Below are 16343 nucleotides of genomic sequence, written 5' to 3' on the forward strand. Positions count from 1 at the left end.
TGATTGGCTAAGGGTTAGATGCAGGTGATTGGTTCAGGGCTATATGCAGACAGATGATTGCCTAAGGGTTAGATGGAGGCAGATGATTGGCTCAGGGTTTGATGGAGGCAGGGGGTTGGCTGTGGTGGAGAGATGCAGCGAAAGAAAGAGAAGTCAATCTGCCCCCGGAGCGAAGGCCGGGAAGCACAACTCCGTCTGTATTTTCCGAAACACCAAAAACAATGTACCAATATCTGAAGAGAAGCTCAGCCAACGGCCAAAGGTCATATCTGGCCTCAGCAAATTAGAGTTGGGAAACAGATGACTGACTTTCCTGAGTTCTCAAGGAAACTCGTCAACTCCATAGGAGTTCAGGTGCTGCTGATTGATTCTCAGGGACCACAAAGCAGTGAGTCCTGCAGAGTCACAACACGTAATTCATTCTTTGCGCATCCCTGCAGGTGAATGGGGTGAATGTGGTGAAGGTCGGCCACAAGCAAGTGGTTTCTTTGATCCGTCAAGGCGGCAACAGGCTGCTGATGAAGGTGGTGTCTGTGACACGCAAACCCGAGTCTGAGGAAGTCGTTCGCAAAAAAGGTAAACATTCCTTCCCTTTATGTTCATCCTGGTCAATGACAAATTGCATGTAGAATATTTAATATGCATCAAAACAAAAGTGTGTGTGCGTTTAGAAGGAATCGCGATTGTTTACGGCTCCTACGAATGTTTTTGTCGACGATTCCTCCGAGGGCCTGAGCCCCGAGTGTCTCGGCAGGATTTGTTCTCCTAGAAACGGGATCTTCATTGTTAGGGCTGTGATTGAATGGAGGTCCACAGACCATCTGAGCACTACCGTCGTCAGGGTGAATTCTGCACCGCCCTGCTGTAAATTCGTGTAGTTTCCATGTCAACCACTGCTCAACATTACTCAGCTTCCCACACAGCCCTGCCCGTATGACCCGAGGACCGCGTGCTCTGTGGCCGGGAGGGGGTTCACGCATCCTCGTGTGACAGTGCAGGATGCAGACATGTCGGTAAATCAGCCGAGCTTCGGAGAAGACTCGCTTACTCTGATGGTGTCAGTGCCGCGGGATCAGTCTTCATCACGAGCAAGCTTCGCCTAAATATACTTTTGCGATCCTGAGTCGAGTTGAACGTGGTCTCCTGCCGCCCTCCGGCTCCTCCAGAGGGACGTCTCCTCACCTGGAGCTGCATCTCTTTGCACGAGCACTCCCGCTCTCTCTCTCTCTCTCTCTCTCTCTCTCCCCGTCTCTCTCTTTCACTCGCACAGACACATAAGCAAACACAAGTAGAAGACACACATTCTCTGCACTATGCAAGGCCTCCCTACTGCCACCGTTGCCATGGTGACTACACTGCATGTTTGAATTAAGCATTACATTACAGCGAAAGCATCTCACTCCCTCTGCCTTCGTCTCTGCTCCTCGCTCTTCTAAAAACCTCTTGCCTTTCCTCTGGACCAGCCCTCGCGAACTGGAGATGGAGTGAAGATACGGACGGCGTACGTACACCAGACCTGCGGCCGCCGCCGCCAGCGAGGGGAGGGAGGCGGGGGGGGGGGGCTCCGGTGCCGGACTGTCTGTGGGATTCGGTGCCGGGTTGTTTCAAAGTGGTGCATTGAGTGTTTGCTGGCTGCTGGCGGAAGCGGAGGCTGAGCTCCTCGGAGGCAGCTGCTTTTGGGAAACCCGGGTTTGAAAAAAAAAAGAAGGTGAGATTCCCGCTGGAAGCGGCTGGGCGACTCCTGTCCAGCCTATCTGCAGAGCCGGAGCGCTTGGAGACGACAACCGTCCGATGCCGTAATTTTGTGAGCAACGCAAAAGCTTCTTCGCGAGCCGTTTTTGTAGACGCGTTTGACTCCGAGTGACGGAGGCTGAGTTGCTTCGTCGGTATCATCGGACCGGGAGACCGAAGTCTGAAGTAGATCTTTATCCGGGACTGTTGGACTTACCGTGAATGCGTTATCTGTGAGCGTCTGGTTCTTCCGGACTGTTCTTCTGGCAGCTTCACGTTGAACCCCGGGCGGAAGGGAGGCCGAGAGCGTCTCGGCCGGAGGCGTCGGTGCCTTCCTGGACCCGGTTTCCAGACGGACACACGGACAGAGGGATGGAGGATTTACTCCCTCTCTTTGCCACCGGCGCCTTCACGTGTTCCCCCGATGCGGCCCGTGACTTGTGTTGCGCTGCACTGAACGGCGGGATCGGGAGCGATGGCGCGCAGAGGACCGAGCTGTACACGCACCGCCCCGTTGTCCCTCGCAGGGAGAGACAGGGTTAACTGAGATGCCGGAAGTCTCGTAGACTTTCTTCGATAAATCGTCCCCTCGGACAGACGTAGACATGAAGAAGCTGAGCTCTCACGGGAGCCTGAGCAAGGTCCTGGCGAAGTGCGAGACCACCGCTCCGTCCGAACGTGAGCATATCAAAGCGGTGAAGACGGGATGGACCGGACGCCTGAGGGATGCCAGGAAGGCGTTGAGCCGCAAAGCCAAAGGATCTTCGTCCTCAACACCGTACCTTTTCTCCACAGCTCCCCCGCCACCCAAGAGAGCTCCCAGCACCACCCTCACACTGCGCTCAAAGTCAATGACTGCTGAGCTTGAGGAACTGGGTGAGTGCCAGAGAGCTGGCAACTGAACTTCAGCCTCTCCCCCCTCCTTTCTTTCCATATTTCTGCCTTATGGTTAAAACTTGGTTTTGTTTCCTAACTTTGAGAATAGTCACTTCTGTTGGCTTTTTCTTGTACTTTTCCCACCTCTGCTGACGCTATCTTTTTCCCACCAAGCTTCTGCTCGGAGGAGAAGAGGAGGTGAGTCTGAGTCCGAGGCGAGACGCCTCTGAATGTCATAAAGATACTTTATCACTGCCGTGTCCGTTTGAACAGAGTAGAACCGATGCAGAATCGCCGAGCAGGCGGAGCATGTCTCTCTCTCGTCTGCTCATGGAAAGAGCCTCGCCTGAAAACCCTTTCAATTTGATTTGCACAACAGCAACCGGGCAGATCTTAGGCCTGCGTTCGGGGTCAAAGTTCACGGTCTCCCCTGTGTTAGCCGGGTCCTTAACATGTGTGTCCCTCTTCCTGCGTCTCAGTATTTAGTCCCCCTGATTTTGTCCTCTTGACAGAGAGGCTGGATGAAATGTTGGCGTCCCAGGAGTCCATGTTGCGATCGCAGCCCTCGGAGGCCGACTACAGAGCGGCTACCGTCAAACAGCGGCCGACCAGCAGGAGGATAACGCCGGCGGAAATCAGCGTACGTGCACTTTGCCGTCATTCGTACGCACAGTCTCGCACGTCATCTGTGCCGTACGACCCTCTTTTTTTTTTTAAATTCATTCATTCGTGAGCATCCTGTGCTTTGCTGAAGCGGCAGATGCTAACGTGCTAAAACCGCTTGTCCTTTCTGTCTTTCTTTGCTGCAGTCGCTGTTTGAGAGACAAGGGATGATCCTACATGGAGGTCTCCACCCAGAAATGGAGAGGGGCCACATACCACTTCCCAAGGGGGTGTCCAGGACCAAGTCATTTGGTAACACAATCCCCGTGCCTCTGTTTCGTGGATAATAGTCTTACGTCATGTCATTCGGGGTTTTAGGGTGACACACATAGAGGATATATCGTGTGTTTCATTGTTATGACATCAGTGAGACTTCAGACTGCAGGTTAAAGAGCAGCTCTGAGATGGATTCTTAACAATATACACAATATGTAAGGCTCAAGCGCCTGATCTGAACCAATGCTTTTACAGATGGATTCGAATGCACGTTTGAATTCCCCTTCTGAGTTCTTTTCTGCTCCTCCCGTCTCCGTCAGGTGCCTCTGAGGAGGATCGGCTATCTGCTCTGGCAGGTGAGCACCGATTCCCCCGCAGTTCCTCCATGACCGACAGCCTGAGAGAGCACTCCCAGCCCCATCCCATCCCACCGCCTCCACAAACAGCACCCCCTCCTCCTCCTTATTATCTAGACACTGGCCCTCCCCCAGCTTTCTGCCCACCGCCTCCCCCCTCCAGGACCCAGAGTCAGGGCCACGAGGCCGGGGGACGCTCCAGCTTCAAGCCCTCCTCCTTGGACCTGCCGTACGAGGCCGCCCAGCGTCAGTCCGCACACATCGAAAGGCAGAAAAAAGCCCGTTCAATGATCATCCTCCAGGACTCCTCGCACCTCCCCGTAGAACCGACGGAGATTCCCCGTCCCTCCGCCGCCACGCCACCCGAACGCATCAAGAGAAAGGGCCGGGTGATTGACAACCCCTATGCTAATGTAGGCCAATTTAGCATTGGACTTTACACCCCTACCAAACCCCAGAGGAAGAAGAGCCCCTTGGTCAAACAGCTGCAGGTTGGTTACATTCTCAAGGGTCTCTCTGTCACGTTTGGTCGTTTTGTGAAGTGCCTCTAATATGACCTGAATCGTGTTTGGCTGCAGGTGGAGGACGCACAAGAAAAAGCTAGTTTGGCCTTAGCAGCCGCCCACTCCCGAGACGGCTCGCCCTCGGGGCGGCATCCTCACGGCCACGGGCACACCCACACCAGCCGCGCAGACTACTACCAGCAGCAGCTGATGGCCGAGCGAGAGCGGATGCGTGCCCAGGGCGAGACCGTGTTTCAGGGTAAAGGCCCCTTCGCCGCCGCCATCGCCGGCGCGGTAAAAGATCGAGAGCGTCGCCTTGAAGAACGGAGGAAATCCACTGTCTTCCTATCTGTCGGGACCATGGAGGGGGCGTCTGCCGCCAGCTCCGAGGTCCCCTCTTTGACTCAGTCTCACTCCATCGACGAACGGATGCTCACCCGAGAGCTGGGCCAGCTTCCACCTCCTGCCTTGGCCCTGAGCCCCTCGCCTAGCGGGACCACCTTTATCCATCCACTCACAGGAAAGCCCCTGGACCCCAATTCGCCACTGGCTCTTGCGCTGGCCGCAAGGGAGAGGGCGCTGACCTCCCAGAGCCAGTCCCCGACGAGCAGCCCGGAGCCCAGGACTAAACAGGAGAGGGGCCAGGGCGTGATATTTATTGAAACTCAGACCAAAGAGTCTCCACATGGCGAAGGGGCACCCAGATCACCTCCTTTTTCTGCTAAAAGCGCCAAGGCGACAGGCTACGGAGTTGGATCCTCGCCGGCGTCGGCGTTGGCCCCCCAGCCTGCGAAGACGCAGTGGGCCGCGTCGCCGTCGACCGTATCGTTTCGGCAGGAGATGGAGGCCAGAGTGGAGGAGAGGAAGGAGGAGAAGAAGCTCGAGGATAAGAAAAGTATGTTGATCAGTATCATGGATACCTCGCAGCAGAAGACCGCCGGGCTGATCATGGTCCACGCCACCAGTAATGGCCAGGCCGTAGGGGTAAGTTCGGAGGTAGAACCGGCACCTGCCCCGTCCTCCAAAGATCCCACCAAGTCCCCGACGCCACGGGCCAAGTCCCCCGGCCCCGCTGTCCCCCAGTCCCAGGTCCAGGCCCAGTCTCAACGTCCTCCTAGCCCAGCGCAAGAGAAGAGCCTGGCTCAGGGAAGCTCCGAGGAAGATGTCGACCCGTATACGGTCAACCTGCCGCCCGCGATGTTGTCCTCCAGCGACGAGGAAACCAGAGAGGAGCTGCGTAAGATCGGAGTTGTCCCGCCGCCGGACGAGTTCTCCAACGGGCAGTCGGCGCAGACACAGGGTATGCCCGTCTCTCCGACCAAACCCGCCCCGTCGCCAACTACCCCGACAACCCCGACTCCCCAAACCCCCTCGACCCCGACCACCCCGACCGTAACCCCCACCCAGCCTCAGCCTCCCCCGCTCCCACCTTCACCCAGTGCAGCAGCTGTCTCAGGGAAGCCTTCTGACCCTTTGGAGCCCCCGCCGGCGGTCGAACCTGGCTCTGCAGCTGACTCAGGCGTGGAGGAGGCTGACACACGCAGTTCCAGTGAGAAAGAACGAGACCACCACCTTGAGACCACCAGCACTGTCTCCACAGTTTCCAGCATGTCCACGCTGTCCTCGGAAAGTGGCGAGCCTGCTGACACACACACTACACACACTTCCTATGCCGATGGGCAGACTTTTGTGCTTGACAAGCCGCCAGTGCCTCCTAAGCCACGACTCAAGTCCCAGATAGGAGGCAGTAAAGGCCCCGTTACTTTCAGGGACCCTCTGCTGAAGCAGAGTTCTGACAGTGAGCTGCTATCACAACAACAGGCTGCTGCCCTGGCCGCCGCCGCAGCCGGAGGAGCCGGACTGCCTTCCGGCGGTTCGGCCTCGGTGACCGGACTAGCCCCCAGCAAGCCGCGATACCTCTTCCAGCGGAGGTCCAAGCTCTGGGGGGACCAAGTGGAGCCCCGCGTGACAGGAGTGGGGCTAGGGATCGGGAGTTTAGGCAACCTCGGGGGGCTTGGATTGGGGATGGGCGCAGATGAGGGAGCGAAACCGTCTGTTATGGGGGAGCTCAGTTCACGGCTACAGCAGCTAAACAAAGACACTAGGTCACTGGGAGAGGAGCCGCTGGGAACCTCGCTTGACCCCGGGAGAAAGTCGCCCGTGGCAGGGGCCAGGTAAGAAAACCCGCCGTCGTCACCAAGTGTCCCTTAGGCTTGCGAAGGTTCGGGTGCTTCTATTTACGAGATGTTTTTCTTTCCGTAACGTCTTAATGCTGATCGCTTTAAGAGTCCCCCCGAGGACGGACGGCAAAGTGAGGATCCCGTGTATCACGAAGGTCAATGTATCGGACAGAAATAAGTCCGATGAGTGACACAACCATCATCTGGAAGCAGGGAACGTTCTCATTGGAGGCTCTCATTGCTGGGGAGGGTTTAGTTCCATTTATAGCTACATGTTCCGCGGATAGATTCGTTTCTTCCGACGTGGCATCATTGGCGGATCGGAGGCGAGCAACGGTGGAAGTACCGTGTTAAAATATGCAATAACTTGAGCGAGAGGAAAGTAAACATGAGCGCTAGAACGGAGAAGATGCGAGTCGCTCACACATTATCCTCGGAGTGCACGTTGTCGCGGACGGGTTTGTGTGATATTGACGGCCGATGGAGGTCTGACACGTCATGACTGAAAGTGCAATGAAGTCCTTTATATCTCTGCAGATGTGAGGACACCGAAGACAGTAAACCTTAAGGTTATAGTCCCTAGGGTAAAGCCGTTTTTATATTTCCTCTCCTCCTAATAACCCTGTCAACTAATCCCACTGAAAGAAACACTTTTTAATATATATTCGTCTGATTTATTTTCCTTTCCAATATTATTTGTTACCTTGTTTGCATCATTTAATTTCTTCTATGCTTACCGATTTGCTTTGGAATTGCAATCAATAAAAGTTAATTTATTTGGCTATTGTGCTATATTCTCTACACTACTATTGGTTTTTGAGATGAAAACTCAGAAGAACATTACTGCAATTGATTTCAGGGCTTGGGTATAATGTGCTCCTTGTTTCCATAGTTACAGCTGTACTCCTGTGTTGAAAAGTACATGGAATAGTGTGTGTGTGTGTGTGTGTGTGTGTGCGCGCGTGTGTGTGTGTGTGTGCGCGCATGCATAAGAGAGTTTTAGTTGGTAAGTTACCCGTTGATGCAAACAAGGTAACGTTGCCTGGAGGCTCCTGAGAGCCTCTCCTCTCACTGTTGGTTTCTAACCTACGACACTTCGAGTAGACAGTTTTTTTCCTTGAACTTTTCCCAAAGCACTTGTTCATAAAATATGTAAAGAAATACATCCTTGTATCCTCTGCTGTTAGCAGTCAACACTGATATGGATTGGATAAGACCCGAATCTTTTGTTTTCTCCTCATCCCTGCCTTCTTCATCCCGCCGTATCATCAGTGACAGCTTCAAAGATCTAAGGATGTATTTCCAAATATATTTGAACATGACAGAATTAATGGTGTGTCATGTGAAGAGCATCCCTTCATAATCCTTACATTGACGACCAGAAGAAGGCCCGACAAAAGACCCGATTGGCCGCGTCGTGTGACTCAAATGAATGACAAAGCGTTCCCTTTTCATCCGCTCCAGGATTTTGCTTTCAATTCCTCAAAAAGGTGATAACCTGCCCGAGCTAAGCCGGTCCGTCCCCGCCAACTGGATGTCGAAACGAGAAGGGGTTTGATAAGCGTAAATTAATTTTAGTAACTCCATCTGCAGCGCAAAGTGGACGGCCATCAAAAGACTCAAAAACTGACAATGAGTAATGTTACTTTTAAAACGGTCCTCGGGATTTACTCCGTTTTCGCTCGTTTATCAGTCCAATTGGCACCAAACTCTCAAAGGCACACATTTAGATAAACTCGGGATGCAGAATCGGTTCAAACCGCTGCCCCTCCTCTTCTAGATCTTTCCCTCTTACTCAGCTGTGTTAATGGAGATCGATGGAAACCAATTCCGCGTGCGTTTACTCAAAAATGTTTGTCGTTCATGACGAAGAGCCGAAGTTTGAGAAGACGCTAGCGTTGTCCTTCACAGTCCTCTCCACTTATCGACCTCTTCCGGAGGAGCTTTTCCCACACGTGTCTTGTGAGCTGCATTACATGACCTCGGGAGAAAAGATGGTCCTAAAACCTAAAAGGAAAGGGAACCGTATTATCATCGACGGTATTATTTTCGACCTTCATTTCAAGCCCTGCGTGGAAAAGAGGCTGCCGTCTATCAAATAACGCAGAGGCGTGATCCGTCTCTGTTAATACATCTTTTCCAGAGATAACGCAAATAAACATATTCCCAACATCCTCGTTGTGACAGTTGACTGACATCACCTGTGACAGAAAGGATCATGAACACCATTATTTCTCTCTCTTTTTCTCTCTCACTCTCTCTGTCTGCATTTGTTTGGCCTCACCCAGCAGAGCTTTGTGCATACAGCTCTGCAGCAGCACTCCTGATTCCCATGCATCCCCATTACTGACCCTGTCCACCCCCCCCCGATTAAAGCTCACGCTTTATCCACCTTATTCACGTGCTGTGTTTCATAGCTTTGGGAGATCAAAAAAAAACTTGTCATTTTAATTTCAGTTGTTTTGGTTTTTTTTCTGTTCTCTGTCTCTCTGTCATGTATTTTTGCATAACTTTGATTTGTTTTACAGTGATTGTGTTGAGGACGGCCAAGGTCCGAGACTGTCTCGCTTATCGTCCAGTGTAGGTTTACCAAATCACACGGCGACCGAATAGACCATAATAGTAAACCCCCGCACACACATACCCTTAAGCGTCGCGTCTTTCCATACGGCGACGACCGAAGTCACTGGACTTGTGCCCTCCTTCTGCTGTTTGTCGTTGGTTTGTTTTTCTTTGTGCAGTTTTCTCTGCGTGAATAGTGTGCTCATTTCTCTCTCACACAGCCCACATGTCAGACTTCTCAGTGCTGAAACCTACTCTGCTGTCATTGTCACGCATGCGTGCGCACACACACACACACACACACACACACACACACACACACACACACACACACCATCCTGCATGCATGTCAAAGAGAGCAGAGTCGGTGGAGGCAGACAGTATGTCTGGTCGGCAGGCTGCGTCTCATGGAGTGATGCTAACATTCTCTCCCATTGCTCTCTCTCTGCTCACCTTGCATGTTCCGCCCTGCTGCTCTGATCTGATTGGTCTAGAACTGACTGTGCGCCCAGGAGGGCAGGACGACTGTGTAAGTGCGCATGGAGCTCATTTCATGTCCGCCAGCCTCCTGTAGTATGATCATTTTTCCAGCCTGTGTGCTACCTCTCTGTTCCATTGTCCCTTTCTCTCCCGATTCCATGTCAAAACTGGAGCAACACTTACGTCGCACACTCTTTTCCATGCATGGAAAGACATTTAATCACTCTTATACACGCCAGTATCTTCTCTCTGCTTCTCCCCGCCCGCACCCAGATAGACCACACCATCTAAAATGTTAGTCCTAATCTCCGATCCATCACTGCTCCCCTTCTGACCGTCATTTCCTTCATTGAATCCCAATTACACCCAGGGGTTTATCAGCCACGATCTCACCTTACATTGCTGTTCATTTTCAAGAGGGTCAGATGTTTAAAGAAGACAACATGGAAACAGAGTGCCAAGAATACTAACAAGAGATTTATCGACTTTAATTGTGTCGTTTCTTTCACGTCCTCCTCCTCCTCCTCTTAGCGCTGAAGATGATAGGACCGGGCCAGCTAACTGTGATAGATACATAAAGCCCATTATCTAAAAGAAACACGACTTTGTCCGTTTGCCTTCAACGCCGAGAGGTCGTTTCGGGTCATCTATCGCTTCGTAGACGCATCCTCTCTGTCCACGTGACTTTGTCTTGAAAGGCGACGAAAGTAATCTGTTACTGATAATCGAACACGTCTCAGACTCTTGACCCTTCCATCGAAGGGAGGTAGACGGCAGACAGACGCGTGTCATTTCAATAATCCCCGCCGGGGAAACGTCGGGGCTGCGGGAGGCCTTCGACGTACGCGTGTTACGCATGAGCGCGGGAAGTGCTAAACTATCTTGTCGTTTCCCGTTTATTTCTCCTCCTTCGAGAAGGTGCGAGAAGGGCCCTCGGAGGGAACGTATTCCGACACGCCCCTAAATCCTTCGCAGGAAGGTCTTTCCTTCCACGTGAGCGGAACGTGCTCCCGAACGCCATCGGCGTTTAGAGCGATTGCATCCAAAGCGTTTCAGTCAGTCAGGTTGGACGGCGCGTGTGCTCGCCGCCGCTCGAGAGAGGTTGTTTGCCTCCAAGTGTTTTCTTTCCTTCGAGTGGAGACTGTACTTTGCTGCTCTGAAGCTCCCGGGGTCTTTCACGGTTCTAACTCCCCCCCCCCCCCCCCCCCGACACGAGCGTAGGCTGAAGGAAAGATGTCAGAAGTAAATACACTCAAAGCAAAGCCGCGGTTCCATTTCTGTCCCTCACCTTTTCTTCCTCTGCTCCTATTCTGCTTTCTTAATGCTTTCTCTGTCTCTTCCAGACTTTTCAGCAGCCTAGGAGAGCTCCACACCATTTCTCAGAGAAGCTACGGCACCACATACACCATCCGCCCCGGCAGTCATTACCCCTTCACCCGACGAACCCCCAGCCCAGGTTCGGGGTCACCCGATCGGAGCGACCCTCTCGGACGATTTTCGGGCTTCGGCCTACCGACCTCTCCGACCACGCCGCCGCAGACCATCCTCAAATCTTCAAGCCTCAGTCTACCGCAGGAGCCGAAGGAGGTCCGCTTTGTGATGAGAAGCTCCAGCGCCCGCTCCCGCTCTCGCTCCCCGTCTCCATCGCCCTCCCATTCCCCCGGGCTGGGGTCGCCGCTCTTGGCTCTCAGACCCTTCCACCAGAAACCCCTCCACCTCTGGAATAAGTACGATGTCGGAGACTGGCTGGAGAGCATCAATCTCGGGGAGCACAGAGCCGGCTTTCAGGAGCATGAGATCGAAGGCTCTCACCTCCCGGCTCTAACCAAGGATGATTTCGCCGAGCTGGGGGTGACGCGAGTGGGACACCGAATGAACATCGAGCGAGCGCTTAAACAGCTGCTGGAGAGCTGACCCCTGCCCTGAGATCCAGCACCAGGTGGAAAGAGAGAGAGAGAGAGAGAGAGAGAGAGAGAGAGGAAAGATTCACCACCACCACCGCCATGACGACGACGACGACGACGAGAGTGCAAAGGAAGCAACCGCTCCTCTTTTACTCCAGCTGCTTGGACATTGAGCATCGCAAATGTTTATCTTTACATTCCCAGCCCGCCCTCGGCATCGCGCCGAGGAGGAGTCAATACGGCCACCCCCACTTTCCGGCCCTCAGTGCCTGCCCGCCTCTTTGCTCGGGTCCGACCCGATCGGACCCGGAAGGTCGTCCCTGCTCTCCATCGCCGGAGAGAACAAGCTCCATTTAAACCATTTGATTTGTAAAAGCTTCATTTTTCTCCCTCTATACCGCCCACGTCGTCTCTCGAAACATATCCTCCTCTCTACCTCTGTCCCACCATCTATCAGGCCTCTTACAGCCTTTTTGCAGTTTGAGTAAATGAGGAGGAGGAGAAAGAGGAGGAGGAAAAAAAAAAATGTTCCAAACAGAAAGCTCAGTTGCCTTTCAAAAATGTTTATACAGAGATGGAGAATTCCGAACACAGGACAATGGACACCGTGCTGGCACAGCTCTGCAAATGTCTGTCTTCTCTATATCTGCTGTTGTTTTCAATCCGGAGACTTCAGAGCCCAGCGGTGGAGCTCCACCAGAGGACGCCACAGGAGAACCCCCTCCACCTTGGTTCCCAGACTGTGCTATCTATTATATTTGGAGAATGTTTAACCAACACTCGTGGCTTTTTTCATAATCAAATTTTTTGGGGGGGTGGTTTCCAAAGGGAATATTATACATATATATATATATATATATATATATATGTATATGTATATATATATATATGTATATGTATATATATATATATATATATATATATATATATACACACACACACACATACACACACACATATATATACACATACATATATATATGTGTATATATATATATACATATATATATAAGTATTACATAATGTATGTATCTAAATATAGCTTTCAGAAGAAAAGACAATGTTACAATGAGGAAATGTATTAATCTAATCTTCGACAATTTTTGGTTTTTAGTTTAGAAGGCAGAGAAGAATCTATTCCACTGATAGTTTACTCATTTATACAAATTATATACATATGTATATTTATACAAGCTATATACATATGCATATATAGATATATAGATATATATATATATAGATATATATACATATGAAAGAAGAAAATATACAGATATGGAGATTAAATTTTTGTCTACAATTTTCCTTATGGTCACCCTTTGGTCACCGTAGCATGACGAGTTGCATCATGTCTTGAACAGAGAGTTTTTGATTTTTTTATTTTTCTTACGGTCTTCCTTCATACTAAAGGGCATCCCAAAATGTGAGGCAGAGAAACCCAGTGGACACCCATCCCTAACGCTTAAGCTACAGATTCCATAGGGGCGCTTCTGTCTCCATCTGCACCGGCCTTTGGACCGTCAAAGGACACAGGTAACCCGTGATGAAGGTTCATCTCATGGCTGCTATTTGCTCAGGCGTGGGGGGGGGGGGGGGGGGTTGGTGCGCTAGCATGACGAGCGGTAGAAATCCATCTATTTAGATTTCTACCGCTGAGGACAACTCAACACCGTGGTTGTCTTTTTTGAAATCTATCAATGCTGGTATAATTCCCATCCCTGTCACACTCTGGTGACGCCTCTCTCGGCTGGCGTTATGCTGAGTGGAAATCTCCGGAGGGGAACATGGGTTGCCTCTCATCACGGACGGCTGAGGTGGATGGAAAGGTCTCTGCTGGATTTAATTCCCCCCCCCCCCGGCAGGAGAAAACCAATGGTAGCTGTTCAAACAAGGTAACTGTTGGTCTTTCTTTTAAACGCTAGCTTACCTGACAAATACCAAACAACATTATCTGATCATATGAGGGCTTACTTGAGCTAGATGAATGTGCAATTCTAAAAAAAAAAAAAAAAAAAAAAGGCCCCTGCAGATGTAGTCTCTGTAGTTTATCAGGTTCTAGGGATGGGAAAGCCTCTGTAGGGTCTTCAAGAAAATTCACTGTTTTACAGCCTGGAAATGTCAGTGTCTCTGTTTCTCTGCATTTTACATAGTACTTAAAATATGATCGGACAAAAAAAAAAAAAAATGGCAGCCAAACTGTGAACATTAGCGAGACCCAGGTTGAGAGAGAAAAAAACAAAAAACGAACAAACAAAAAAAAAAAAACGCCAGAATTTTCAACGCTAGGAAATCTATAATTGTACTTCTGAGTAGCTTCTGATGGCAGTGAGAAACAGTGAGTTTTATTCACACAACAAAAAAGGCATATTGTCCAGAGCTTTTCTAAAAACAGGTGATTTCTGTTCCCACCAAAAAAAACCCGCAGACGGGAGCAGGATCCCGTCAGCATGCCACGGCCACAAGTCCTTTTCTCTTGTCTTTTCGCAAGAAATTTGTAAAAGCACGCGGTGACGTCGATGTTTCTGGGTTGTAAGAATAGCACTCACTGCCTCACTGTGACCTCACTAATTACTTACTTCTGAATTAATTATGTGTTCAGAGTCATTTCGGACTTTTTGTGTTGGTTCTGCTTTGTTAGTCCGTTACCCTTGGACACTGTGGGTAGATTTTGTAGCGTGTGGAACATGATACATGAATTTTTCACTCATTTGAATTTTAGAGGGACAGAAAAAAAAAAAAAGGAACTGCCTGTCCATTCTGAACATACTTACACTTGTAAAAAAAAAATAATGAACTAAAATGATTTCCTTTTTTTTTTAAATCACGAGCAATGTATATATGATAGATTTCATATAAATTTTTGGAAAACAAAAAGTATATAGATCTATATATGAATGTTTGGCATATATGCATAGTTAACCACCTGTGGAAAAGGTGAGCAGATTTTATTCTTTCTATGAACTCTTTAACTTTTGAACTCTGAACTATGAACTAGGGGATGATTTGCACAAAACAAGGTGACAAGGTGCTAACATAAAGCCACCCATCGTCCAAGCGCATGCGTGCATCTGGAGTCCCTGAATCTACGTGGTTGTTCCTCTTCACACCGTGTGAATGTGTGCGTGGGTGTGGAGGTGTGTGTGTGTGTGTGCGTGCGTGCGTGCGTGCGTGCGTGTGCTTCCTTGCAGATGCTTTTTGGTTTTCTTGTTGTGTGTATTTGTTTGAGAGCAAGATAAAGCAACGGAGAGATCACGAGAGTGCATCCCGGCAGTTGGAGTGTATGGGTGATTGTGAGGGTTTACATCTTCTTTTAGTCCACTATAGCCTTACTGTGTTACCATCAGAGATTCCCGGCAGTGGCTGTGTCACACAAACACATGCTCACACACACACACACACACACGCGTAAAAAACACACGAGTCACATGTGGAAACACAAACAAAAGTACTCACGTAACAGTACTTCCATCTTTACATCGTCAACACGAGACCATTTCACTTATTTCACGGAGTGACAAGAGGGAGAGACACAGAGATTACCGGGGGTAAAAATTGATACTTTGCATCACGATGACTCACCGAGTGGCCGTGAAGGTGCCACTTCCACGGCATCGCGTTTTGTACATCCATTCCCAGATGATAGTTGCGCTCCACTCCATGTGCTCTCCATTCTGTTTGGCCACCCCCTTTTCAGACCCTCTGAATTTTAGAATGCTGTATGAGTTGATCCTATGAGGAACAAACAACACAAAGGAAAAATGTGCCAAAAAAACAACTTTTAAATGTATATTTGTCTTTACTTTAGGACAATTTTACTTGCAGCATTTTGAGCTGTTAAGACTCAATAATATGGTGCCATCTCCTGAAAATCTTGAGAACTACAGACATTTAATAGACACATTAGTATTTCCAGCAAACGGGAATGCAGTCACTATTATTTATTAAAGGAGCAGGACATATATATATATATATATATATATATATATATATATATATATATATATGTGTGTGTGTGTGTGTGTGTACATATATATATATATATGTACACACACACACGTACACCCATATGTGTATACATATATATTTATATATATATATATATATATGTCCTGTGTTTATCTACCTGTGAGCTTTGCATTAACATTTCTATTTCAATTTTTGGACAAGGTATCACAATTGCTTGGTTTTACTGTGATGAGGTTTATGATGGAGCTTGGCTTACTGTTCCCATAGAAATACAGACGACGGGCGAGAGACGAACATGTAGGCAGCCGGTGCTCTGCAGGCTGCGGTGATTACCCGATGGGATTGTTGTGCAAGTTTACCATAAAGAGATGCAAAATCATGCTTGAGAAATGTGTAAGACCTTACACATCATTTGGTCAAATAAGTTCAGTGAAGGGTTATCTTTGTCTTCTGATCAACAAAGCACAATCTACATAGTGTAGGGGGGAGCAGTGTAACCTTTTTAAAACTCCACTGGGGTCTGGTCACCCACTGGAACCACTGATCTTATCATTAAAAGGTTTTTTCTTTCATCGTTGGTTTTCTCCTTGTTTGCACTGTGAAGTTTAGAGCGGTGGATGTATCACTGCAACGCCTCAGCCTTGTCTCACAGCTCAACGTCCCCTTCTATTATCCCATGACCAGATCGATCGTCCGCTTCCGTTCCCCCCGCCCGCATCCGTACAGGACAGCCCGTGAAACGCTAACCGAGAGCCACAAACTTCTTAATTTCTCACACAAACACAGAAAGGGTGACAGTGAAGGTTGAGGCAAGACCTGAGATGTTGCCCAGGATGTCTCCACCACAGAGATCTATGTTTGTTATATTATGTAATAAATTTATAATTAAAACAAAAGGGTCAATCA

General features: G+C 49.5%; 1 protein-coding gene across 9 annotated transcripts in view; it reads left to right on the forward strand.

Moving 5' to 3' along the window:
- The window catches only part of LOC147225293 (SH3 and multiple ankyrin repeat domains protein 3-like), a 69460-nt gene extending 53127 nt beyond the window's left edge, over positions 1-16333 (forward strand). For 2 of the 9 annotated variants that reach the window (XM_086163376.1, XM_086163373.1), the window contains 8 exons: positions 441-576; positions 2527-2607; positions 2782-2805; positions 3120-3247; positions 3417-3522; positions 3807-4333; positions 4421-6519; positions 10911-16333. In XM_086163376.1, coding sequence (XP_086019502.1) covers positions 441-576; positions 2527-2607; positions 2782-2805; positions 3120-3247; positions 3417-3522; positions 3807-4333; positions 4421-6519; positions 10911-11481 — 3672 coding nt within the window. In that variant the 3' untranslated portion in view covers positions 11482-16333. Of the gene's footprint in view, positions 1-440; positions 577-2526; positions 2608-2781; positions 2806-3119; positions 3248-3416; positions 3523-3806; positions 4334-4420; positions 6520-7062; positions 7110-9053; positions 9106-9581; positions 9617-10910 lie in introns of all 9 variants that reach the window. The other 7 variants (XR_015107382.1, XR_015107383.1, XR_015107384.1 and 4 more) reach the window with 7 other exon arrangements.
- Positions 16334-16343: the final 10 nt, after the last annotated feature.

The sequence above is a fragment of the Fistularia commersonii genome, chromosome 17, assembly GCF_037954325.1.
Source record: "Fistularia commersonii isolate RoL2024-O1a breed Wild chromosome 17, RoL_Fcom_v1.0, whole genome shotgun sequence".
Classification (NCBI taxonomy): Eukaryota; Metazoa; Chordata; class Actinopteri; order Syngnathiformes; family Fistulariidae; genus Fistularia; species Fistularia commersonii.